Source organism: Pagrus pagrus, assembly GCF_965226575.1.
Source record: "Pagrus pagrus genome assembly, chromosome: 16".
Taxonomy (NCBI): Eukaryota; Metazoa; Chordata; class Actinopteri; order Spariformes; family Sparidae; genus Pagrus; species Pagrus pagrus.
This window is the reverse complement of record NC_140200.1, coordinates 10,747,021-10,772,378: the sequence shown is the minus strand read 5'-3', so window position 1 is coordinate 10,772,378 and position 25,358 is coordinate 10,747,021. Positions and strand designations below refer to the sequence as shown.

General features: G+C 40.8%; 1 protein-coding gene across 3 annotated transcripts in view; it reads right to left on the bottom strand.

The window, feature by feature from the left end:
- Positions 1–362: 362 nt before the first annotated feature.
- The window catches only part of fig4a (FIG4 phosphoinositide 5-phosphatase a), a 49,760-nt gene continuing 24,764 nt past the window's right edge, over positions 363–25,358 (bottom strand). For 2 of the 3 annotated variants that reach the window (XM_084376895.1, XM_084376897.1), the window contains 9 exons: positions 24,317–24,483; positions 19,564–19,702; positions 18,372–18,430; positions 16,828–16,975; positions 16,456–16,539; positions 14,521–14,719; positions 9,464–9,552; positions 6,293–6,367; positions 363–2,183 (listed from right to left, as the gene is read on the bottom strand). In XM_084376895.1, the coding sequence (XP_084233021.1) occupies positions 2,006–2,183; positions 6,293–6,367; positions 9,464–9,552; positions 14,521–14,719; positions 16,456–16,539; positions 16,828–16,975; positions 18,372–18,430; positions 19,564–19,702; positions 24,317–24,483 (1,138 nt within the window). In that variant the 3' untranslated portion in view covers positions 363–2,005. Of the gene's footprint in view, positions 2,184–6,292; positions 6,368–9,463; positions 9,553–10,899; positions 11,384–14,520; positions 14,720–16,455; positions 16,540–16,827; positions 16,976–18,371; positions 18,431–19,563; positions 19,703–24,316; positions 24,484–25,358 lie in introns of those variants that run through there. The other variant, XM_084376896.1, reaches the window with a different exon arrangement.

Below are 25,358 nucleotides of genomic sequence, written 5' to 3'. Positions count from 1 at the left end.
ATGCAGAGACCAGTGGTCAATCAGCATGCCAACTGAAAGCGCGCGTGTGTGCATTACAGTAAAGGCGGACTTCATCACATTTCACATTTTCTGACAGCTGCGAGGTGAAGGCTGAGTGCTAAAAGAGTGCGACGAAGGCAGAAAAGAGAAAGTGTGATAGAGAGAACAAAAAGGTGAATCTGAAGCACGAGGGGTGGGAAAGGGAATGAAAGAAAGACAGTAGAGGAGCGTGGGAGGGATGAAGACAATTACAGAAGCCGCATGAAATATTCCACTTTTGAATGCAAAACACTGCGGAGAACAACAGAGCGCACGTATTTAAGTAGAGTGCAGTGAGGACAACAGCAATCAAATCTGTCACGTCATGTTAATAAATAAATGTTTAATTTAGAACCACTGTACACAGTAAAAGCCGACATTGGAAATGTAAACAAAACAAAATCAGTGTGTAGATTTGTAAACTGAGAAAGGGGATTGATCAACCCACAGCATCAGTGTGTTAGTGATGTCTGCTGACAAACTAAATTCTGGTTTAATCTAAGGGCACAATGCAATGTGCAATATATGACTGTTTTTTTTAAAAAAAAAGAAAAAAAAAATACTCAAGAGTACCTGTATAAACATTTACAGTACATATTAGTCATTATGTGAGACTGTTGTTAGGAGTCGTTCTTGAGCATTTACATAAAAACAACAACAACATATGTATCTCTATATCAATTGTTATAGACTCAAATGACCTGAAACCAGTTTAACAGAATTAATAAAAGAGTAAAAATAAAATAAAAAATCAAAGTCATCATAATCATAATCTTTGGGCCTGCCATCATATTAATGGTTCCAACATGTAAGATTCAAATGATTTAAAAGGTGCAGTATGTAGGTATGTAAGAAATGGCCACCAATCGGATTCATCCTCAAAACTAATGTGGTGACATCATATCACCAGAGTAACCGCTAACTGCTGCTAACTGTAGCTGCCATTAGCTAGTTAGCTTAGTTAGCCGTGCAGCTAGCATCCCGGACTTGGAGTTCGAACATGCTAACTAAAACGTACATAGTGCACCTTTATGAGTCAAAACAATTTACATTAATTCACATGTTTGAAATGTACATATAGTGAAATACGCTTTCTTAAAAGAGTTGCAATTAAAATTTTAATTAATGGGAAATAACACATGTAACAAATAAAAAACACAATAAAGGTAGCTTCTTAAGGCATGTCGGAGAAGTGATGCCGAGTCCCGCCCTTCCAATGCTGGTTTGGACCTTATTTCACCAATGAGACAAATAATGTTTTGATCCCGTTCGTCAATTTGAATTATAATTTTTCCAAAAAGTCGCAGTTTGTCGTAAGATACAATTTAGTTTTGTGTTTTGCTCAGTGAACTACATCGTCTCGATCAATAAACGTCACCGACACCAACATGGCTGTCACCGCAGCACAGATTAAGAATTAAAAAAGGGTGAAAATCTCAATAAATCTGGCCATATTGTCAGCTCAAGTTATGTCAAAGGAGAGTCAGTTTTGTGAGCTAGCTAGTGTATGGGACCGGATCTACAAGGTTTCAGTCGCTAGATTTTTGTGAGCGTTAAATGAGACGACGTCATAAGGCGACTGTTGGGTGTGTAACTATCTTTTAAATCAACAAACACAATTCGACAGGATCCATTATTCGTCCCTTGCCGTTCACTGCCATACATATTTTTTCCTGAAATAAAGTTCCAAGGTTGTCCACAGGACGGGGGATGACTTCGCCTCTCTATGAATAAAAAACTAACATAACTGGACAACAATTGAAGCTATTAAAACATACAAATAACACTGATTAAAAAGAAAGAAAAATCAACCCACATAGGTTAGTCCAAATCCAGTTGGTCTACTCCCAGCAGCAGTTGGAGCAAAATGGATTTTACAAATACAAAGAAGCGTCTCTTGCGACAAACAAAAGTCTCAGGATCTGGATTTGCATATTAATCACAGAGATCCAGGTCCGTCCGTGTCTCACATGTATCTGTTCTTGACGTACTCCCTGTACATTAACATGTCGTCCCGGCACAGCACCCTGACTTGGCCCTGACCCGTCATCACATGGCTCTCGAACTCGTCTCGGCTGTCTCTGTCGACCTGCGGAAGGGAAACTTTGTAGATGCTGTCCTCCGGGAAGCAGGACACGGGCTCTCTGAGAGGGAGGGACAAAGAAGACAAATGTTCACAAGCATGTTGAAATAATGGATGAATTGAAGAACTGCTGTTAGACAAGCCATGTGATGGTAGAGAGAGAAAAAAAACAGGCCATGTTTAATTTTCACATCGGGAAAAAAAACTGTTACTATCTATAGTCCCCAAGGACTAGAACATGTCTGAACTCAACCGACAAGCTGCAGAGAGAGGGGGTCATTAAGAGGACTGTTAATGGAAACAACACGAGGATGGCCGAGATGGGCGCTTCTAAGGCAGAATTACTCATATTTTCAAAGAAGCCGGAATCTAAATCATGTCTCATCATCCTGAGAGTAGATTATCAACCGCGTGCTCGTCAGGTCGTCCACTCAGTCAGCTAGTTCGACAGCAGCTGCGGCCCTGGTGAGAGGCTGCGCAAGACACATGGCCATGGGAGCATCTCAAATGCACTTCCTTGATTGGTGGCTTTTTCACAGACACAAAAGAAACTCCGCAAGTGTCACGATGAACTCCTTAACTAGGGATTTAATTTAAAATAAGCAGGCATGCCAGTGACCAAGCAGCCAACTTGAAACCAAAAGATGCACAGACTCGGGGCGATAAAAGAGGCTGAGACCGATCACTAATTAGGGCATAAATGTTATCACGTTTGTGTTTTTGGACATGCTGAATTTAAGCCTGGATGCAGACCGATCTGCAAGCTCATGTCTGATTTGCTCTGCAAGATACATCCCTCCCATTCAGACAGATTTGCTGCATCTCTCATAGGTTGCTCAGCTCTACGTTACACGTTTCGTTGCACTGACTGGTTGTAGGTTTATTAAAGATCATCCAGAGGCCCCTTGGAAATTGAAAATGAACAGAGTAGTTCAATGCCAGGTTTTGCTGAAACCAGGTTCAATCCAAATGTAGCACGGATTTTCACTCAAGAAATTTGTTCATTGAGAAAAAACAGATGGTGGTGCTAATTTTCCAGTCGGGTACCATTAAGACCATAGCAGAGGAAGAGGGCCCGACAAGACTATGTAATTAAAAGAGCACCAGTCAAACCTAAAAAAACCATTTATGGTTGATTCATGTTATTTTTATGGCAGGTTAGAGTCTCGTTAAATTTGTGATATATAAACATCATTTAGGTGCCTCTTCCTGCACTGTAAATACTTTTCTATCCCTGCTATCTGTATATGTTTTCTTTTTTAATTGTGCAAAATAAATCTAAATTTGAAGAAAAAAAAAATGTTTTCATTGCTGTGATGTTTCCGTCTGCTACTATATTTCTAATCTCCCCAATCTTTCCTTATTTTTGCTTGCCAAGCAGGAAAGTGCATAAAAACAGGTGGATGGGAACACACCGCGAGACATCCTCCTGCAGTGCACACAGCTCCAGCCTTTGAGAAAAGACTCCCCTGCACTTCTGGTCAATCTGTGCCTCATTTCCGATGGGGTGATACTTTATTTATGTAAATGAGTGAGCAAAAATAGTGCTTCAAATCAGGCAGAAAAAGGTGTAATGGGCCCTGGTGAAGAACATAAGAGCTAGAGTGTACGAGAGATGTATTAAAGGTGGAAGGGACCAATTCACTAGAAGAAGTACACAAAATTGTAGAGGACTAAATTCATCTTCAGGCAAATTCACCTTTTTTAAATAAACATAAAATGTCAAATGCTCATTTATGTGTTCTCAGCTGTGAAGTAGCACACTAGGTTTCAGTAAAATGGCAATGCGTCATGCCATATTGTCATTTAAACAGTGTGATTTAAATCATTACATCAAAATAAATTCAAAAGAAAGGGAACATGTCTTTCTTAAAGTCAGTCATAACTGCCCGTTTATCTGATCCGAGCTGATTATAATTTAAGGAGGAAACAAATCATCACACCTGACTGATGCTAGAACCCACCATACTATTTATATGTCCACTTTAATCCCCACCAAGGTCTGCTAATGCCTGATGGGTCCAGAGAGGAACTAAGAAGAGGGAGGTGACTCTCTCTAAACCTGCCCCTAACAGTGGAAACACGTTTTGGATGTTGTAACAGCGTCTTAGAATAACACTGTTGCACAACAGCATACAACCCTGCCGGACCCTGTGGACCTGACGTGAGGAAATCAGCGATGGATGGGCGGACTGAGGAATGGCCAGAGTGAGGTGCAAATAGATTATAGGAGGAAAAAAAGGAGATTTAAACTGAACAAGGAAATGAAAAGACGCTTCCACTCCCTGCTGTCTGAGGTTAGCTTTGCACACAAAGGCATATATCTGTTTCTCTGCCACCTTTGTGTGAAGTGAAATGACTTTGGTCTTTTCTATAAGAGAAATTGTGTTTCTTTTTCAGTCAGTACGTACAAAGAGAGACATGTTTTAAGAGCCATGTGTTGACTTTGTACAGATTTTAGACAGCTCTCTCAAGGCAGTCATTACTAGAAAATACATCTGTGACAGTTCCTCCAACAGCCTCTCCTTCAACCTTCCTCCAAGCCACCATTTTACATCTTATTATAAGAAGATGTCCAGCGAGCGAGTGATCAATGTTCCTGTCAGACCAGGGCTGCATCACTGTATTACGGATACATGTACAGCAGTACAGTCCTGAGAATGTATACAGTAATCTGTCTCTTTCAAAGGGACAGCAGTTTGTCATCAAGTATTCAAAAGTTAAGTTTTGTCCATACTAGCAGCATGGACATTCACAACCTGTTTGTGCAGATATTCATGATTACCAGAGGATGAATCCTTACGACGCTTGTTATCCTCTGACTTTTGCTACAGCGCTTCTGTACACCAGAGTAACGGCTGACGGCTACCTTCTTGTTTTTGGATTGGGGGCAAACTGGATGCTACAGCGACTCACTATGGCCCCTTGAGGTACAAAGTTGTGTAGCGAGACATGACGTGCTGGGGCTAGCTGGTTAGCATGCTTTCATCAGTAGAGATCTCTGCAACATAATAAATCAACGTCTTTAACACATTCTGTTGATAATTAAAGTGCATTTTTGAAAATGTTTGCACCTTTACTGTAAGTAGGGCTTCACAGAGCCTCTTAAAGCTGACCTTACTATCATATGGATAGCTTCTGCCATGTAGGGCAATGATAGGCATCACATTTTGACCACTTGTTGTATTCCTGGACAGAAGGGTACAAGTTAAACGTCCGCCCACGAAGATTACAGTTATTCATGTATTCTAGCGTTTGGTGTCATTACATCATTTTGTTTCCTGAGTGGTTACAATCAATGACTCTGCATCTGCTTTTGTAATTCCATTCTCAAGCTTGTTTCTGCCTCTTTAATTGTCCCGTGTCTGTCTTTATCCGTTTCTTGTGGTCTTTTCATGAAATTTAACTGTGATCCGAGGCTTCAGATGGCTTTCACAGAAATGTTCGGCCATGAAAAAACTTCAAACTCACGGTCCTCTTACAGCGCTCGTTAACAGTGAAGTCTCGAGCAAAAATAAAATCTATTCTTCAGGTGTGCGCTCTCTCTGATGAAGAAAAACACGAGTAGCCACGTGTAGATATTTCTGTCCTCTCTTTGCTATTTTTCTGTTCTATACACGTCTCCATTAACCAATCTCTATTTATGTTCCATCCAGCTATGATGCACATAGTTACACCTCACAGTCCGTCTGACTACCTGGATGTATTTTTAGAGGGAAAGAATAAAAGAGCCGTTTCTGTTTCCTCTTGTGCCTCCTTCAAACACCTTTTTGTTTAAGCCTCTCTCATCTTGAGTTGACTTCAATGGGTTATTTATCTTGACCACTGCGCTGAGTGACATAAGAGTGGTATTGATTTCCTCATCTAATTCTCGACACGAAAACAAAGAGCCACATTTACTGTCATTTAAGTGTAGCCTGCTGTATGTGTGCCAACAGTATACGCATATTCATGTAAGTATTTAATAAAGAAGAGGCAAGGAGCCTGAGAAGAATTAAAAGATGTTAATATAAAATAAACATGGGCTTCCATCGCGTCTCGCCATCTATTCTACCTGATATGATTAAATAAAAACACTGCGGCCCGTTTTGATTTGAGTCCCGGTGGTGTTGCAATATTAGCAAAGTGGACATGTGCAATACATCTGATGGTGTTGCATGTTTTACTCACAAGCAGATGATGTTTGCCAGGTTTATGCATTCGGTTCTTTCCACTCTGTGCTGGCTCTCGCCCAGATGTGCAAACCTGCAGGAAAAGAACAAAACACACAAAATGAAAAACAGCTGCAACATATGCGAAAATAATCACATATTTGTCTCTGCTGCGCGCTCCTTTCAGTGAAGAGCAATTAAGAAAAGGTTATTGTGTGAGTCACCGCTACAGGACTCTAAAAATGTTACGTTCACAGTGTCAATTTTTCAATTCAAATACTCAGAGATGAGCTTAACATGCCTATTGAGATCTGTAATGCTCAGAGCACATCACCACCGAATCTCAAATTTCCCCCGCAGGTTATTTTTCTCTTGCAAACACACAATAACATGTAATAGTTGAGAGTTCCCCTCTGGCTCTTGCTTATGATTTTTAATATTAATGCATTGATTAGCGGTGCTCTGGCAGCATCTAACATCTCTGGAGCCGTTCGACTTCCAGCCTCAATAATGAATGCAGTTTCACTCTCATTATGTGGCAGTACAGTCGGAGGATATGAGCAACATTCTTCACCACAATTAGTTTTTTTTAAATGTTAATTCCCTTGCTTCAATCAGGCCTTAAAACTGTACATGCCATCGAAATCAGCGTTACAAATCTAAGAAGAAGAAAAGATGGCCGTTTACATAAAAATTGGCTGTCTACGCAGGTGAAAGATGTAAATATTTTTGGAATTGGTGCTACTTGAGCAGAAAAAATTAGAAAAAGGGCTAATGTGTGTTATCGTGATGTATTTTTGAAAACATATGTTAACTGTAGTGCAATTTCAAATGAATGGTAAAGTCCATCACGTTTGTGATGTGCCACCCTTTATGAAATTAATGAACTCATATGTGAATTTGCAAAAAAATAAAGTGCACTTGTTAATCTTCAAACTGTTGCTTCAAAGACATGTGCATACACTGACTGCTCAAATAATACACGGGAACATTTATCCTCAGGGGGTTCAGGACAGCTGAGGGAAAAAAAGCTATTAAAGCTTCCATCAAAAGCGTCACACTGTATGAAACGTGCAGTTCACATTCAAAGAACAGACAGTTGTGTTCGGTTTCAGAGCTATTCACTGGAGCTCATAACAATGATTGGGAGCAAACAGGGAGAACTGACAAAATGAAATAAAAAGGACTGACACAAAATGAAACTCAAGGGTGAAGGAAGGGAGAGGTGGTCAAAGAGCAGTGAGGTCAGGAGTGTGATGCACACAGCAGGGCAGAGTGGGCGATGGCCCTTCTGCAAAATGACCCATACCACCCTCAGGGGGCTGCTGACACTGAGCTGGGTGCATCGCCCAGAACAATAAAAAGATTTTCAACAGGACTAGTGAAATAGGCAGGGGCAGTAAGAAAATAAGGACACAACTCTACAATTTGCAGCCGTTTGTATCAACGTGGCACCGAAAGACACGCTAGACATACAGTATACTGCGAGCTGAAGGCCAAACAAATGAACAGAGGCCAGCTCGAGTTGGTAGAATCGTGTGTGTGTCTGTTTGTTACTTTCTCTGGCTTACAGCATCCATCCATGATTTATTTTGTATTTATTACACGGCTCTATTGAATGCTGCTCTCTGATTGGTCCATCGCTGCGTTCTACGGTCTGTTATTTCTGTATAATGACCGTCGTCAAGTATAACAGACCGTTGCTAGGGACGGCGCTGTGATCTGCCCCTGCAACATGTAGCAACATAAGCAAGACAGCACCGCTGTCCAGCTGCTCTCTCAGGCCGGCCTTGAAAGTCGTCAGATCATGTCTGTGACTGGACACATGAGAGCAGCTAGGGACGGCGCTCTGATCCGCCCTGGCAACATATAGCAACGTAAGCAAGACAGCTGGACTTTCAACGCGTTACACCAACCACAGCACGCTGTCCAGCTCCTCTCTCAGGCCCCGAAAGTGAAAGTGAAAGTTAAAACTTTACCGAGCGATCCTTGTCGCTGCTGAATCATTGTGGGTGATTATTTATTATTTATTTCAGTCGTAAGGCCGTGTAATAAGCGGGATAATGTATAGTTAGTCGGTTGTTATGGAGAAATAAACCCCTTCAGGCTGTATGAAACCAACTGTTCCATACAACCTGTCGGGGTTTATTTCTCCATAACAACCTCCGAACTATACATTATCCCTTACATATTATGTAGCCTATACAGTACATTTTAAAGCGTGGAAATGTGATATGGATCTCCACTATCCATGTCCCCATCAGGATCAACAGTAATCTCTTTGGTGATCCTCTGACTCACCACCAGCTCCATCATTAGGTCTTAATTTCAGGTCAAAATGTATAATTCTGACATTGCAGACATTCTGTTCTTAGTATTAGCAAATGCTAACATGCTAAATTAAATGTCCCATATTAGTAAAGAGTGAGCTGTCTTTTTATGTCTTTTTCTATTTTAAACATTACATAAATGCAGTGGAAGTATTAAAATGCTCAATCCATGGAGAAATGTACACAGTCCGTATTCAGAACATGCCTTCAAATGAGCCGTCAGGACTTCTGTAAGGTTGTGATGTCACAACTATACAGTCGCCGCCCTCAGCAATGGCTGTGGTTACAAAAACACTAGCAGAGCTGATAGTGACACACAATGGGCGGTGCCTGCTCAGGCCTGTCAGAATTGACCAATCAGAGCAAACTGGGCTTAAAGAGACAGGCACTTAAACAAAGAGTTTAGACAGAGGGTGAATAGAGGTGCTGCAGCAATGGACAATAACAGAAAAATAACATTTTTTTTGAGAATTAAAAGGGGACACATTATGAAAAACTCACTTTTTTAGTACTTGAGCATGTGAATATTGTTAGAAGTCATCATCCAATCCCATGTACGAATGTCAAGACCCAGTGGATTAACTTGTTATTGTCTTCTCAAGCTCGAGGATGTGTGAATGTTATCACAGACTACATTATTGACCATAGTCATTAACTGTACAAGCTCAATATCTGATTGTACTGGCTGTCTATGACCAGACTTCAAACTTCATAGCCGAGCAGTACAACAGCTGTACAACAGCTCAGACATTACTGTCTTAACTTAAACGATTGTAAAAGCCCTATACACTGTGGCCAACCGTTTTAAAATGTGTGCATTAACTGTAATATCACGTGTGAGAGAGCCTTGTGTTCATCACCTTTCATAAATGAGCAGGTCGTCCTCAGACGGAAACTCAGCCAGGTTGAGTCCGTATGGCTCCTTAACTGACTGCTGTTGCTGGATCTCCTGAAGAGGTAAGAAGAGAAAAGGTGTGATGCAACAGGGGCATGTGACTGAGACAGAAAAAAACACATAAACATTATAACACTAGTATTTCAAAATGATTGCCGAGATAAAAGGAAAGAGATAGAAGGTAAAGCTGCTTGCGAACAGCCAGCTCCTCCAAACAGAAGACAGAGAAGCTGCAACTCAAAATATTAAAATCAAACAGACGAGGTCATCCGGTTCAGCTGCTTCACCACAACTGATTCCTTAATTAGGATGGCCAGAGGAGTGTAATCCAAGCAACTATGAATGTAATTTGATTGTTGGTGTCTGATGAGGTGGTTTCATGTTCAGGGACAGTGCCCTCCTGGGGTTCTTGCACACAGTGTCCAAAGTTTGTAGAGGCATAATAATCATACTTAACAAGAGATCGCCAGTTTAAGAAGGTCAGACCGGTTCAAGCTGTCCCCAGAAGGCTCGATATAAAAAGACCACGTAATCACAACTTTTTTCAGTCGAAAATGAAATAAATGGCAGCAAAAACAAGTTGGAGGATGAAGAATTTATAACCTAGGCCATTGATTCAGAGGGTGAGCTCTGGTAAGAACAACACGTGAAAAGAAACAAGTTATAGCACAATATATGAAACAATTGTCTAATGAGATTAATATGACTTAATAACCTAAAAATAACAAAATTAAACGGAACAATCATTACTCAACGCTATGACAACAGCAGGATAAAAAGGGATAAACTATTACCAAGGTTATTTCCTCATTTGGACAATCTCTGATTTCTGTTTAAGTTTTTAAGTTTCTTAGCAATTAAGCCTCATTAAGCCAAATGTATGAAGAGCAATACACAACGAAATAACATTTCTTTTTAATAAAGGTTTGCCAAGACGATCACCAAACCAGCAATGATATGAAGTACTTCTGTCAGCTAATAAGCCTTCCCACTGAGCACAAGCCTGATGATCAAATAACAGAGACACTACTCACTAGTCAGAGGCAAATTACTTCCCTGTTAGAGAAGACGATGAGGCTAGAGTCGACACGTGCGCACCAAAACCAGACGAGTGAAAGGTGTGAAAACGTTGTCAGGACTCATTGATCTCTGTGTTCACACGCTGCTGATGAGGGTGGGAATTTCATGTAAACAACATGAATCCATTTGCCTTGTGTCGTGGTGCAATATCGCGGGGATGGTGTTAAAATTGTGAGTGTTCTCTTGGCAGACATCGGACCATTTCACAACAGAAAGTGCGCATGGCCTGAATATCTGTAACACACATACACTGGTAAAAAAAAGTATGAAAGACTGATCTTCTATGGTTTATGTCATTTTTTTTAATGAAATACAGATACACAGTGCCAAAATGTATTTGAAAAAACATTCATACTGTGCGGTATCTTTTAATTTTGATAATGGAATTAATCAAATCTCTGAAACAAAGCACTTTATCTCCATCCTTAAATCTGGACTCTCTTTTGTCTTGCAGAACATATAATAATAATAACAACAAATTCAGACCCTTCAGCAAACAGCTCATACCTGTAGACCCTAACGAGAATTTCAATTAGGATTTAACTTGTTCTGCAAAAACTCATCATAAAAATTATTTCTTGAACAGATTACGAATCTTTCTATAAATCTATTGAGGGTAACTTGTTATGTAACAGGAGTGGCCGCGAAGCAGTCGGCGTTGAATTGGTCTCTTCGAGTGTTTTCTGACAATGCAGCAATATTCTAAACGTAATGCATTAAACTTTCACTGTATTTGTATTGATCTGAGCTGCAGGGAGGGGAGAACGGATGAGGGTGTTCCAGGACCGTGTCCAAGAAACAGCAGCTGTGAACACACACACACACACACACACACACACACACACACACACACACACACACACACACACACACACACACACACACACACACACACACACACACACAGGCATTACAGATACAATCACAAAAACACACAGAGCCTCGCACAAACACAGCTCCTGCAGCACATTCATATGGTGTGTACCATGCTTGCTTATAACACACACACCCACACACAATGCAAATCTATCCATGTCCATGAGGGCACACGTACGCCCATATTGGGGGGAATATGAAATGAGCATGTGTAATTACATGGCAAACGCCATAATGATCTGATGTTTAAATATTTCAACAGTTTTGTGTCGCGCTGGCACCCCGGCAATCCATTCTCAGGGACAGGCTCGGAGGCAGCGACACGAGACGCATGAGAGAGAGTGTGTGCTCCCGACACGTGAGCGAGCTGTCCAGCCCGAAATATTCATGACCAGCTCATTGCTCAAGGCCCCGAGAAGACAGAGAAAACGTACGGAAAAATACATCATAAATCAGCGGGGGATGGAGAAGGATGGAGAAGGAGGGAAACCTCCGCCTCCAACTTTGAGGATCAAAAATGGTCTGATTGGAATTTCTCCTTTAGAGATGCTCAGTTGAATCTTTTGATGCAGACAAAATAAAGGTAAAGACAATTTTGCAACATCTCTACTATCCATCTACATATGTGGTGACTGGCAGCTGACACCAACCACATATTGGCTGATACAACATGCAGTTGTTCACAAAGATGGGAATAGAGAAAAAGCTGCCTTTTTAAACCTACTGTTTCTTTGCCATACCAAAACAACACTTGTTTGATTTATAACTGCTATAACATAATATACTTTATATATCGTATGTATATTTTCTACAAAATAATTTCTTAGTTTTTTTCAGTTAAAAGTCCAGTGTGAAGGATGCAGTGGCATCAAGTGATGAGGCTACAGATTGCAACCAACTGAACACCCCTCGTCTCGCTCTAGAGCCAGTGTTTTTCATTTGTCCGTCTGGGCTCCTGTAGAAACGTGGCACTGCAACATGGAGGACCCGCTCCTCTGTAGATATAAAAGGCTCATTCTAAGGGAACTAAAGCACAACAATTCAAAGTTTTGTGTGATTATGCATTAATGAAAACACAATATTCATGCATGAATATCATTTTCCAATTAAACCCATAGATCCCCCTAAATCCTACACACTTGTCCTTTAAAGGGAGGACTACTACTCTCTCTCCACTCTCATGTCTATCTATTAAATATAAAGCTGTAGCTAGGGAGATAGTTAGCTTAGCATAGCATAAAGACTGGAAGCAGGTATTTTGTCACCACGTGTCAACTTCATGGTGGCACTAAATAACAAGTGAGGAAGAAGTACAACTCTTCTCACATGGCTTCGTGATTGTAGAGTCACCAGCCGACGAAGCACTTTGGACTATGGCCACAGTGATTTTGCTGATCACTCCTGCTGATGTCATGATGGCTTTTAAAATGCCTGTAACCATAGTGATATTATGGCACTGCAATCAACAATTTTGTACATCCTCAGGGTGTCATGAAAGATACCTCTAATAAACTGAGATATTTAGGAGGACGCCGTTTCCTGGTGCCTTTGACTCATCCTGTTGACACGCTGACCCACTACCAGCACGAATTTATGTGCTTGTTATACGTGCTTTTGTACAGAATCTGGGTCAATGGATGTGTGTGTTGGGGGGGGGGAACGTGCAAACAGTCCACTTGGGGCATGAAATAGATACCGATATAGTGATGACGCATTCTGGGAATTAGTCACGGCCATTCTGCACTCTATATCTATTGTGTATATATACCGTGTGCACATAATAGCATGTGGTGAACTTTATGGTGAGAGGGCACGGTTATGAAGGCAGCAGTAAGAGCTGATATTTACTTTATCTGTGGGTGGGTAATGAGTTTGAGACGTTTTTCCCTATTTCATTGAATGAAGAATACACTGATACTGAATGAGGCTCACCTAGCCCAAGCAACCCACATGAAGGCCGGTTGGGTCAAGGTCCAACAAGTGGCCAAGATGACACGTGTCCTTAACGACTCTGTAAGGACACTCACACACAGAGTTTAAAAGCCTGCAACTCCCCTCCAGTTAGTTAGAACCGAAGAAGCCTCTTGGCTGAGAGGTGAAACGTCTTCAAGAAACTGAAACAAGTCCAGTTGCCTACCATTCAGCACTTAGAAATACCATGGCCTGGATGACTAAGAAAACTTCATCAACAAGTAATAAACGCTGATATTGTCAAAGCAGACTCAGACCTTCACATTAACCTTTGCAAAACACAAAGAGGAAACTAAATGAGACCTTAAAACTGAAGGCAAGACACCTGTCGGTGACCACGTATCACCCGATTTCCTAAAAGCAGACCAAATCCCACTGCACATGTCCTACATACACTCCTTTATTATACCTGGGCCTTAGAGGAGGAAGCCATATAAGAACAGGATCACCGTGCTACATTTCCCATGAAAGCAACACAAAGAGTAATATTTCTATCAAATCTAAGCAAAATCCTGGTCATGTTGGACAAAATAATGAGTGTGCTGCAAAAGAAGCTGCAGTAAGGGAGGCTGGCTATAACAAGAATGTTTCCTGTACAGATGACAGTAGAAATATTAAATTTAAATTGGTGCTTCACGGCCAGAGAAAATGGGTAGAGAAAGAGGGTGAGTAAGTTGGCGTACACTCCGCCGTCTGACGCAAATAGACAACAGAACTAATTTCTTCTGGAGTTCTCCAGGGAGGTGGAGAAGAAAACACAATCAGGATGACATATTCAAATTGGAATGGAGAATGCTTTTAAGGCACAATCAGGTGGCATCAACGCATCTTGAACTGCGTTGACATTTCCCTGAGCTCCTGAGGGGAGATTACACATCCTTGACTCATTAGAGAATCTCATCTGATAGGCTGCTTTATTTCCTCCAGTGACAAAAAATATATTGTCGTGTTTGTTTTTTGTCTTTCAATCCCTCCTTGAAGTGTTTCTTATTGTATACATCTTATGTTTGCAGCTTAAAAGCATTTCCTCAAATCTGTCTTTGAAAATGTCAATCTTTCTCCAGACATTCATCAGTAGATTCTTTGTTTTCATACCTCCTGTGTGCGAGTGCTCTCGCCAGACTCTGTCAGCAGTTTGATCGGCGTAGAGCGTTGGGACACGGAGCCATCGTCGTCCCGGTCCTCCTCTGAGTCGTCCTCTGACGTGCTGCTGATGGCTTCCTCACTTGGCGGGGGAGGTGCGCTGGCTGCAGTCTTCCTCTGGAGCAGTGTCTCCTCCTTACTGCTCTTGTTGCTGCCAATACCCACAAACAGCCACAAAGATTAGCATGTGCACAAACAGAACTATGCACAATGACATGTAAGCTGGCAAGCAATGTGCTGTAAGTTTTAAGAATATCTGTGTCTCTATGTTACTGAGACTTCGGATCATTTCAAATTTAGTGAAGCAGCTGGTGAGCGTTTCAAGAAACTAAACTGCCCATCACATGAGCAATAACATAAGGTACTTCCACAGCTCCTCCTTAAAGAAAACGGACAAATATCTGAAACAAACTTTCTTTTCCCCATAAATCAGAAAGAGCTCAAACCCATCATCCTTCTACAGAAGATGCCCAAAGTGCCTTTCCCTTCATTTTGCAACGAGAATACTATACACTACTGCCAACAAAAAGCCTGGGTGAGTCATGAATGTTGTTACAAAATTGTTTTGAGATCATTCAAAATTATTCATTACCAGTCCAAACTCCTTCCTCTCCCACGTGTTCAATTCTGCAAGTACAAAAGTTGTCGCGAAACAGACTAGATTTTAATGTGTTTATGGGTTTTTATGTGTCTATATGCACAAAACTGGAAGATTACTGGCCATTACATTGTTGTCAGATGTTTTTAACTCTTGATATCAATGTTGCTATTGGCGTCAAAAATCTAGGTCTTGTCTCACAAAATAGCCCATATCCCATTTATGTAATTGAGAACATCTTTTCAAAATTGGGTTATCTGGTGATCGTGAAGAGAGCTCAGTAGTCATATGTTTTGGTTTGTGACATAATGGCATGGTCTAAGCAGAAAAGACTGGGTTTCTTTACAGCCTCAATAGCCTCAATCGAGACAATGAGAAGAGTCACGATGGATTGCTTAAACTCCTGCTAATGATGACTCCTGGGTGTCTACCTTTTAAGTTATACCAGGCGTAACTAACAGAGAGGGAACCTGAAAGAACTACAATTTTCTAAAGGCCAGGGAGAGTCTGTTGATACCACAAAAGGAGCATAAGGTGGCGGACAAGGAGCTTTGGATTTCTCTGCTCACAATGGCCACCTGACCAAGACAGGTGTCCAAGAAGATGGATGAATAGATGTACGGAATTGAAAGTGGTGATCTCGTGTGCGCCTGTATGTGTGCACACGTGATGTGTTAAGGTTCAGAGCCAGTGAGTCAGAGCAGACGTAACTGCCATGCACTGTACGTTTCAACGGACAAACAGAGAAATACAATGACAAATGCAACCTTGGTGCCATGCTACATCAAAGATTGATCTTACTCCGTCCCAGCCACCCCCTGCCAAACACCATTTCAGACAAACGGTAAGCCTAAATGAAAAATGAAAGCCTAAATGAAAAAATGCCAGGTTTTATACCAATTAAAGGAAACTGATTAAAAGAAAAACAGGAGTACAGTACATTAGACTGTAGAAGTGTGCATACTGTGCTGCATTCATGTGGAGACCATTATGAGCCACTGGCACATGAGGCTTCTAACCTCATGTGGGCTTCTAGTATGTGTGTGCAGGGGTAATAAATCTAAAAAATACATTTATCCATGAACACACATGGACAGTTGTGTGCTGAACAAAGACAGAGCCTTGTTTTTGGTTACCTGAGAACACAGTGTCAGATGGAGCTGTGTTTATGAGGGCACAGTGACATGGGGTTTATTACATACAAGAAACCAAAAACAAAGCAAAACAAAAAAAATCATCAACCAAAACATCACAGATGTGGACATGTACATAGCTTAAAATGCACTCACGCTAACACTGATTTTCCCGTTTCCTCTGGCTTGCGAACCGTGAACGGGCTTGGATCCACTCCGACTGTCTTGGGCATAAATTCCCTTTATGAACACAAATCAGAATGAATCCCATTAGCCGACAGCCCGCAGCACCATCACAATAATTGCTAATGAGTATTTAGCACATTATCTAACATCATAATTTCTCATCAAAAAAATCTCTGACAACTGGGCAATCTCAAAACAAACATTTCACCAATGTTTAAGCAGCAACGTTGACACTTCAACACAGCAAAACATGTGCCTGCACAGTCCGATTACTCTTTTTAGTAAGCTTTTGTGTAAAGGTTTTTGTACGTATATTACATGTTTGAATGAATGTGTATTCACCTTGCAGAGTTGGTCATGGCAATGCAGAATGTGTCATCAAAGGAGGTAATTTCATAAGGTTTGAAGAATTCTGTGTAGATGTCAATACTCTCATCAAAGCGGTTTACTCTCTTCACTTTGACCTTCTTCATGGTTTCCTCACAGGGGACTGCATCCACACAGGAGCGCACAAAATGAAGCCACAAGCAAACACAGAGAAAAAACAAGACATTAATCTACATAAGTAAGGTGATATTTTGTCAAATCCCATACTTATGTCAACATGTCCCATGAGAAAACCCAAACCAACCAAGAATGTGACTATGTATTCCCTGTGGAGCTGAAGCCTGATATGGCTTATTCTGCTGTGCTGGAGGCCTCAATGGTTAGACAAAGCAAATAAAAACACACCAGTGAGTCACAACATTGCACTGGGTGGCATATGTTTTTAATATGATGAACATTGGCACAATTAATTTAGTTAATATCACTTACATATTCTGCTGCCAAAAGGACTTCCTAACAACCCTAATCAGCCGAATTATTGTCAAAAATTGGGACTTTTTAAATTTTGTATATTCGGCCCCTGTTTGAATAATGGCAGTGTTGTTTAGGAATTTGTTTCGCCTTTCTAAAAAAAAAAGTCTATACTGCTGTCAATTGTTTAAAACTTGCTAGGTTCTGAAGATGGTTATCTAAAGCTTCTGTCTAGATTGAAATATCTCAACAGATATCAATCGTGCCCTGACATTGATTTCTTATGACTGAAGCCACAGGGTCAAATACCCACAGAACCAATGACAATACAATTAGCTTCAGCTGTCCTGAGTTTTGTGCAAATTAGCGAATATTTGCATGCTAACACACCAAATTAAGATGGCAACATCGTAAATATACTTGCTAAAAATCAGTAGATTAGCATTGTTCGAGAGGGTGGTATGTTTACTGGGTCCCAGTTCCCTGTATTAGCACTGCCGCTAATCACCGGACCAATTTCAGGAGGTGCACGTCAGACCATGGCGTAGAGGCTACGGTGTAGGGCATGCACCTATGCAGAGGCTAAGCAGATGCATAAGTCAAGCTTTAGTCATGTCAGATTTATGTCTTCTGCAGGAGAGAGATGTGCCAATACCATTTTTTCCTTCCTGCTACCAATTCCAATACCTGAACATGGACTATCGCACCATAACAAATACCCATCCAATGCTAGGGTACAGATATATGTGTTGCTGCTGGGAAATATTGGAGACATTTCCAACTCGGGTATTGGTATCGGAACAACAGGAAAGTTGGAAAGCATTGACAGATGGACAAACTGTGTTGGTTTGTGTTTTTCGTGGGATTTGTTGACAATAAAAATATTGCCAGTGTTTCCCTTTAAATTCTGGCAATGGAAAATCTACACAAACAAGATAATTCCTATGGCTACTAAATGTACTTATGCTTAACCTTGATTGAACATTTTCATAAAAATATAGATCAAGGCCTTCATCTGTAGCAAACGCTACACACAGTATTATGGATATGGCAGATATTATTACAGATATCATATTTTGAAGACATACCTTCATCATAGGCAACAGGGAGGTAGGACAAGACTCCATCTGACCACCACAGAGTGTAGCTGGAGACAGACAATATACATAAATGCGTTAAAACCCTCCAAAAAGAAGGAGTTGTGTTTTTTGCAGTCTGCACTGTCTCTCCTCGGACTTAACATAACCTAGATATGAAAATTGACTGCGCTAGACCACCTACTGTACAACTCCTGAATACACCCTGAAGCCTTTTATTTAATATGACCAATCTGAGTGAATGCACTGATTATGTTTTAGTGTGTGATGTGCTACTTAGGTGCGTTTGAGAGCAAAAGCGCAATGTGTGGCTGCCAAATTGAATTCAGTTCCAGCCTTTCTAATTTCTTGGAATAATGGCTGACCTACCTTGGCCCATTGTGGCGGCATAAACTTGTGGCATGTAGCAGATAAGTGTGTCTACTTTTACGTAAGGCTGAAGACAATGTAGAGCAAACAACTTGCATACTAGTGCGCTACCACACAAATGCACACAAGTAACAAAGACAGAACTGCTGTGGATCAGAACTTACAATGAAATACACAATTCAGTGCATGAATCAAGAGTAAGGACAGAACAAATCAAACATATTGGACAGGAAACAGCTACAGAAACTAAAAACACATACTGAATGACATACATATATAACACAAACATGCTGTTTATTAGCACCATAGATGAATACTGCTTTTACAGCAGATAGATAAATATTTGGAGAAAAGAGAGAGAAAATGTTTTTGTCGGGCCATTGTATGAACCCTATTTGGATACAGTGGCTGCAGTAATTTGGACAATATATCAGGCTGTGGTGATGAGAGATGGAAACCTCAGGACTGCCCCGCACATCAACCAAAGCTCTTTGATCTACGTCCAGATAAAGAGGAGGCTTGATCGCAGTTAATTGGAATGACCAAATACGTAATCACATATAACTTGACCCACGCGCTTATGTGAACAACCTCACCACTCATAGCAAACTTATTAAACCCAAGCTTTTAAAAAAGAAACAGCGGTGCAGGTGAGTGACTTCCCACTGAAAAGGAATTGTGTGTTTGTTTTCATGTCTGACACGTGTGTACACAGTGCGTTTATGTAAGTATGTTCTTATTTAGATTTCTACTTACAGTATAAAAATACACCAATCGTTTTTTGTGTTAAGTGAACAAATACGTGTGTGTTTACCTGCGTCTGTCCTGGAGGAGTGCCATGGTGTTTCTCTGATGCAGGTAGAAGTCAGTGGGCAGCTCCCACAGGTGCGGCTTAGCCTCCGATGGCTGGTAGACTTGGAGAAATAGATTTATGGCATCCTGTCTGTCAGCATCTGGAGAAGCAAGAAGGACACGGTAATTAGAAGAAAAAAAACATGGTACAGGGAAAATATACAAGAGAGAAAGGCTAAAGTAAGTAACATCTTGTATAAACTGGATGTTTTTTATTATAAAATCGTATGCTTTTGTATATTGTAGCTTTAGATTTTTGTGTTCCAATAGAAGAAACATTTAGTGATAAAAATAATTATGAAGTAAATGTTGATTGCGCGATGGACTGGCGATCCAGTCAGGATGGCAGCTGCTAGCTTTCATGTCTCCATCTTAGAATTAATAAATAAATAAAGTCAGGTTTGTCCTGTATTGTTGGCAGTTACTACTCTGAGGAAAATGGAAAAGATCCTGTTGTTTTTGCAACATCGGCATCGACAATAATACCACTTGGAAATGCTACAACACGAGCTACATTCACTCATTCTAATGACTGACATGCAGGGTGCCGACTTGCTCATCAGGAGCGATACAACACTCATTAAGTAAACCCACAATATTTCTATGCCATTTACACATCCACTCGCACACCCATCAAACAGCTATAGGGAGCAATCTGTGGTTAAGCATCTTGCCCAAGAGCACTTCTACATGCAGCCGGAGTCGAGGATCAAACCCCTCCTGAGCCACAGACGCTCACAGGGCTCAGGCAATATTCTGCTGTCTTCAGTAACCAAATGTTTTTCAGCTACAGGTTTATCAGCCTGCAATTCTGCCACTGATAACAAATGTACTTAATTGCCTATCAAACCACACTTCTTCGTCATATGAACTCAAAAGTGTAGTGTCCTTCAAGACACACTTCACCAGACATTTTAAGAAGAAAAGAGTAGAGGCTGCAAAAGTGCCAATTAATTAATAATAGGTTACCATGTGTCCTCTTCACATGAACAGGAAACTAGCCAGTAAAAGCCCTCTGTAACCACCACACCACATCATTGGCTGGGGAGCGAGTTAAGATAATCTCTGTGTGTGAGTGTTTGTGTGTTCAGCATGTGGCACGTGTTTCGCATGTTGCCATTTAATCCATCCCCCAAGTGTGAAGCCCCGTGCATGCTGCTCCAACACCCACGTTAGATAATTAGTAACTAAATCAGCTTCTATGAAAGCCTGCTAGCAAGCCTTTTCTCTAGGTAATTTTCAGAGTGGGATTCATTACATGGATCATGAGATAAGCATTATGGCTGATCTGTTAACATTATATACACGTGCAACAGAAGTAATTGACAAAACGCCTTGTCTGTACTACTGCGTGACTGAAATGCAGACAGTTAAAATCTGTCAACAGGGTCTGTTCATCTTAAGCGGACTTCCCTCCCTTTCAGTGGTCTCATCAAAACAAACACAAAAGAGTGCAAAGAATATGGCAGTGTGTATGTATGCATGTGTGTCTAAAACATACTTGTGAGCCAGAGAGAAGATGTCAGAGTGTTTGGCAGAGATTAGAAAAGCAATCACCGTGAACTGAAGAATGGTTGGTGATGTATATGTTCTGATAAACGTCAGAAAACTGCATTTCCAAATGGCTCATAGATATGATTAATTAGTGAGACAAACAAGCAAGCAAAAAAAATAAAAAAAATACAACCTCACAACAACTTTCTTTGATTTGTGAAAAAGCCATAAAGGTGCAGGAATTTCGCAAGAAGAAAACCCAAAAAACAATGTACAGATGTGTACAAAAGTAATCCCTCTATCACCATTTCTTATTATTTGTGTCGTGTAGACCCCAGCCAATGACAGAATGCAGGATCAGAGGTTGGAAGTCTATATATAAAGACATTGCTCTCTCCTCGGCACTCAGTCTGTCACAAGCAGCTTCAGGTCTGTGTGTCTGTTTGACTGAGGGCGGGCTGAGATACACACACACAGGCAGAGCAAAGAGGCAAACAGCATGAACGGGTGCGCCTTGGCTACATTCACACAAAATCAGGAGGGTTGTGCAGAGGTGTTACCGTGTCAATTTGGGCTTTTGAACGCAACCGTCATGAAACAACCAGAAAATATCGTTTCATTTCTCTGATTTACGGTTTTGTTCTTGCTAACGGCACTCTCTCCCTAGTTAACTTAACAACCGCTGCTCTCTCTTTCTCTCTGTGTTGTTGTTGAGAAGGGGAGGAGAGACCAACTTTGAATGGTGTTCTTATGAACAGCAACCAACATATCCTGCATAATATACCTTTAATGTTTACCGTGTCAGGATAGCCAATGAACGAGCTATGACTGACAGTCTTGGCCAGTGAACAGCGCGGAGGCTGGCCTTATAATGGGTGTACGCGCATGTCTGGTGATGTAATAGAGTACACTGTTGTAAATAATTCTAAGTGCTGTATCGTAGGCAACTGGACTTGTGTCAGTTAGCATCCCAGGCCCACCTAGCCCTAGCAACCCACATGAAGGCCGGTTAAGTCAACGACCCACAAGTGGCCCTAACGACTCTGAAACTCAGAGCTCACGTGTCCTTAACGACTCTGTAAGGACACTTACACACAGAGCGTAAAAGCCTTCAAACTCCCCTCCAGTTAGTTAGAACGGAAGAAGCCTCTTTTTGTACCAAATACCTTGACATCAATATTGCGACACTATTGTAGGGATGACAGTTGGCCAAATAATATCAACAAAATAAGATTTTTTGAAAAATTACATCACTTTGCTGTAATGCAACCTTGAACACCAGGAAAAAACAACACAAATGCCAATTCACCATACACTGTAACAAAATCCCGAAGATAATACTTAATCTCATATCACAATAATGATAAAATGTTGATATATTGCTCAGTCCATAATGCAAATTAAGAACAAAACTAAAGTTGCTCAGAGTTGAATTTTTAGGTGATATACTCTTAAGTGGATATTAACAAGCCAATACAAGCCCTGATTTAGAACGTTTCAATTAAGTAACAGCAATTTTGCCGAGGGAAAGTGGCAGAAGAGGTGTGGATGGCTACCTTGTCTAGTAGGACATAGAAAAGTAATAATGGGTAAATGTACAAAAAATTGTTGTATGCTGGTAAAAGCATAGTTGACAGCAGACACCAGCTTTTTTTGGTCTTTGCAGATTTATATTCTACTTTGTTGCCTTGCAGAGAGTTGAGAAGCAACACTGGGCAGCAGTCATCTTGGTAAACAGCTTAAAATCATAATACCTGATATAGGTCATGGCATTATTGAGTGTGCAGTTCAAGGAATATTGAGTGCTTGTGTGTATGACAGTCTCTGTGTGCGCGCTGCATTATATGAGCCTCTCTCACTTGACATTTCAGTATGAATAAACAATCAGCTTCTTCCCGTCTCTGCTCTGCAACCGACCAACGATCCCATTTTTCAGAATTAAGTGAATGACAAGAGTCAAAAGTGAACGGACGGATGAGGTTGACTTTGTAGGTCAAGTAGTGCAGCTCTATTACTCCGGACTTAATAATCAGAACACAGTCTTCCTTTTCATTTCTGGGTCTACAAATGAAACCCTTTGATGTGGAACAGTCACTAGTGTGCTGTGAAAACACTTGTGTACACCCATGCACATTTTCATTCGTACACTGTTTCTAACTATAAACTAGGGTGTCATTTATAATTATTAGATATCCGAATTGCAGGCATAACAAAGCAACTTCATCGTGCACTGACTGGCAATTAGAAACTGGTTGCAAATTGGAGGAGAGAGGAAAACATCACTTCGGCTGATTTAAACATTCCTCCAGATAGCAATGTCTGAGAACAAGGCTTCAAAATATCCCTTTTCGCAGCTGTTGTCAATAAATTCGAGTGTTTCTATAAAAACGTTGCAAATGTCAGAGAAATTGCCTCGAACACGATGTTCACTGGCATCTTCAGTCCTCTGGGAGCTATGCTGGATGTGTGATTTGCTGTACATGTTATATCGCACTAGATAAATAGGGATAAATAAAATGTCTGCGCTGTGACTATTTCTCAGCTTTAGGACAGATATTTACTTGCTTTCACAACAAGTCAAGTGAAATTGAAATGGTGTAATGGTGCATCAGCTCCATGGGCATGTGCTGACTGCAGAGTAGGGTCACACTATTCAGTTGACAAAATGTTTTCTTTACGTTTGTTTCATTCAAGCAGATTCCTTATGCTGAGAAAATACTCTATACTCTTTAATTATCTATATCAGGGCTGCCAAAAGTGAGCGGGGCCTGTGGACCAAAGTTTGTGGTCATAAGGTTCATATTGGATCACCAGATGTTTCTAGCAAAAAACACAATATTTATAAAAGAAAATAAATAATATTCATGCTGTTATGCTATTTTGTGTGAGGTAGAAATGGCTTTTAAACATGTAGGATCCCTAATAATCACTTTTTTTCTATAATCTAAGCATGGTGGGTGACATGCGGGGAAACTCTGAATAGAAAGTCAGTCAATTAATAGAACTTTGAGGAAAATTCGAATCCTAGTACCATTTTGCATCCTAACAATACAATGTTTGGGTACCCCTTATCTGTATATTGCCTGAATGTACTACATGTTTGTTATCTACATTAAGTGTATGCAAAGGCTGCATCAGATGATTTATGGATGGATATCTGGATCACATGAATGGAAAAATGAGGGGGTTATCAAAAACCTGCATTCGTCATTGTAACGCACCTGAGAAAGCATTGCTGTAGTAGCGCGACAGTGTCTGCATGATGTCTTTGGAGTGTTGTGTCCAGGGAGCGATCTTGCGGTAGGTCTTGACCCTGTGGACCAGCTGGGAGCCTCCGTACTGCAGCGACAAAGTGTCTCCGTGGTCCTCATACAGCTCCTCAAACAACCTGGGCCACACACACACACACAGATAACACACATTAACACACAAGTGAAATATGGTTTCGATGCTAATCTTGGCTGTTGGTTTTTCATTTTGGTGAGCTGGGGTTTTGGGGACTGAAATAGCAATTTGGTGATAAGGACATAATCAGACATGGAACAAACAAACACACACGCGCGCACACACGCACTTTGGCGGTGTGTGACTGCAGTATGTATTTCTTCATCTTTTGTAGGACAACAGAGAGGTGTTTATCACACGTACAGCTGTGTTTCCAGAGTCAGGTTCAGTTCAGTTCAGTTCATTACACACTAGAACGGTCATTTTCTTTGTTACCATTGTCAAAGTTGTGGATGAAGAACCACTCAATTTCGTACTAATTTTTGGTTTGCCATTACTGTTGTGGTACCTAGCATGCTACGCTAAAATCTGCAGACCACTGATTGGCTCATCGTAGCAACCACAGTTGTGCTGTTGTCTAGGCTCTGATGGATTTCCGAAACTCTCCTGTTTTTATCCGCAGCTTTCTTTATTGCTGCCTGCAGCCTTATCTTAAAGAAAAGCTTGTCTCCTTGTTGTAATAAACAACCGCAAACCAAGAGGCAAGAAGACAAAATGTGTGGCTGAGCGAGTGCCTGGCAGAAAAGTGATGGTGAATAAAAGCAAATGTTTTTGTTCTTGCATGTCATTGTATATATGTCTACATGTCAATCTGCCAGTAAATGTACAGTATAGGTTACAGTGTGTGAGTAAATAAAACTAGCAGTTTCCCAGGACCAAAAAAAAAAGTCTTTTCCAAATGGCTGGACATTCAGCGCTGAAAATATCTTATTTAGTGGTATTAATGTAAACTTATACATTAAATAAAATTCCAGTTAA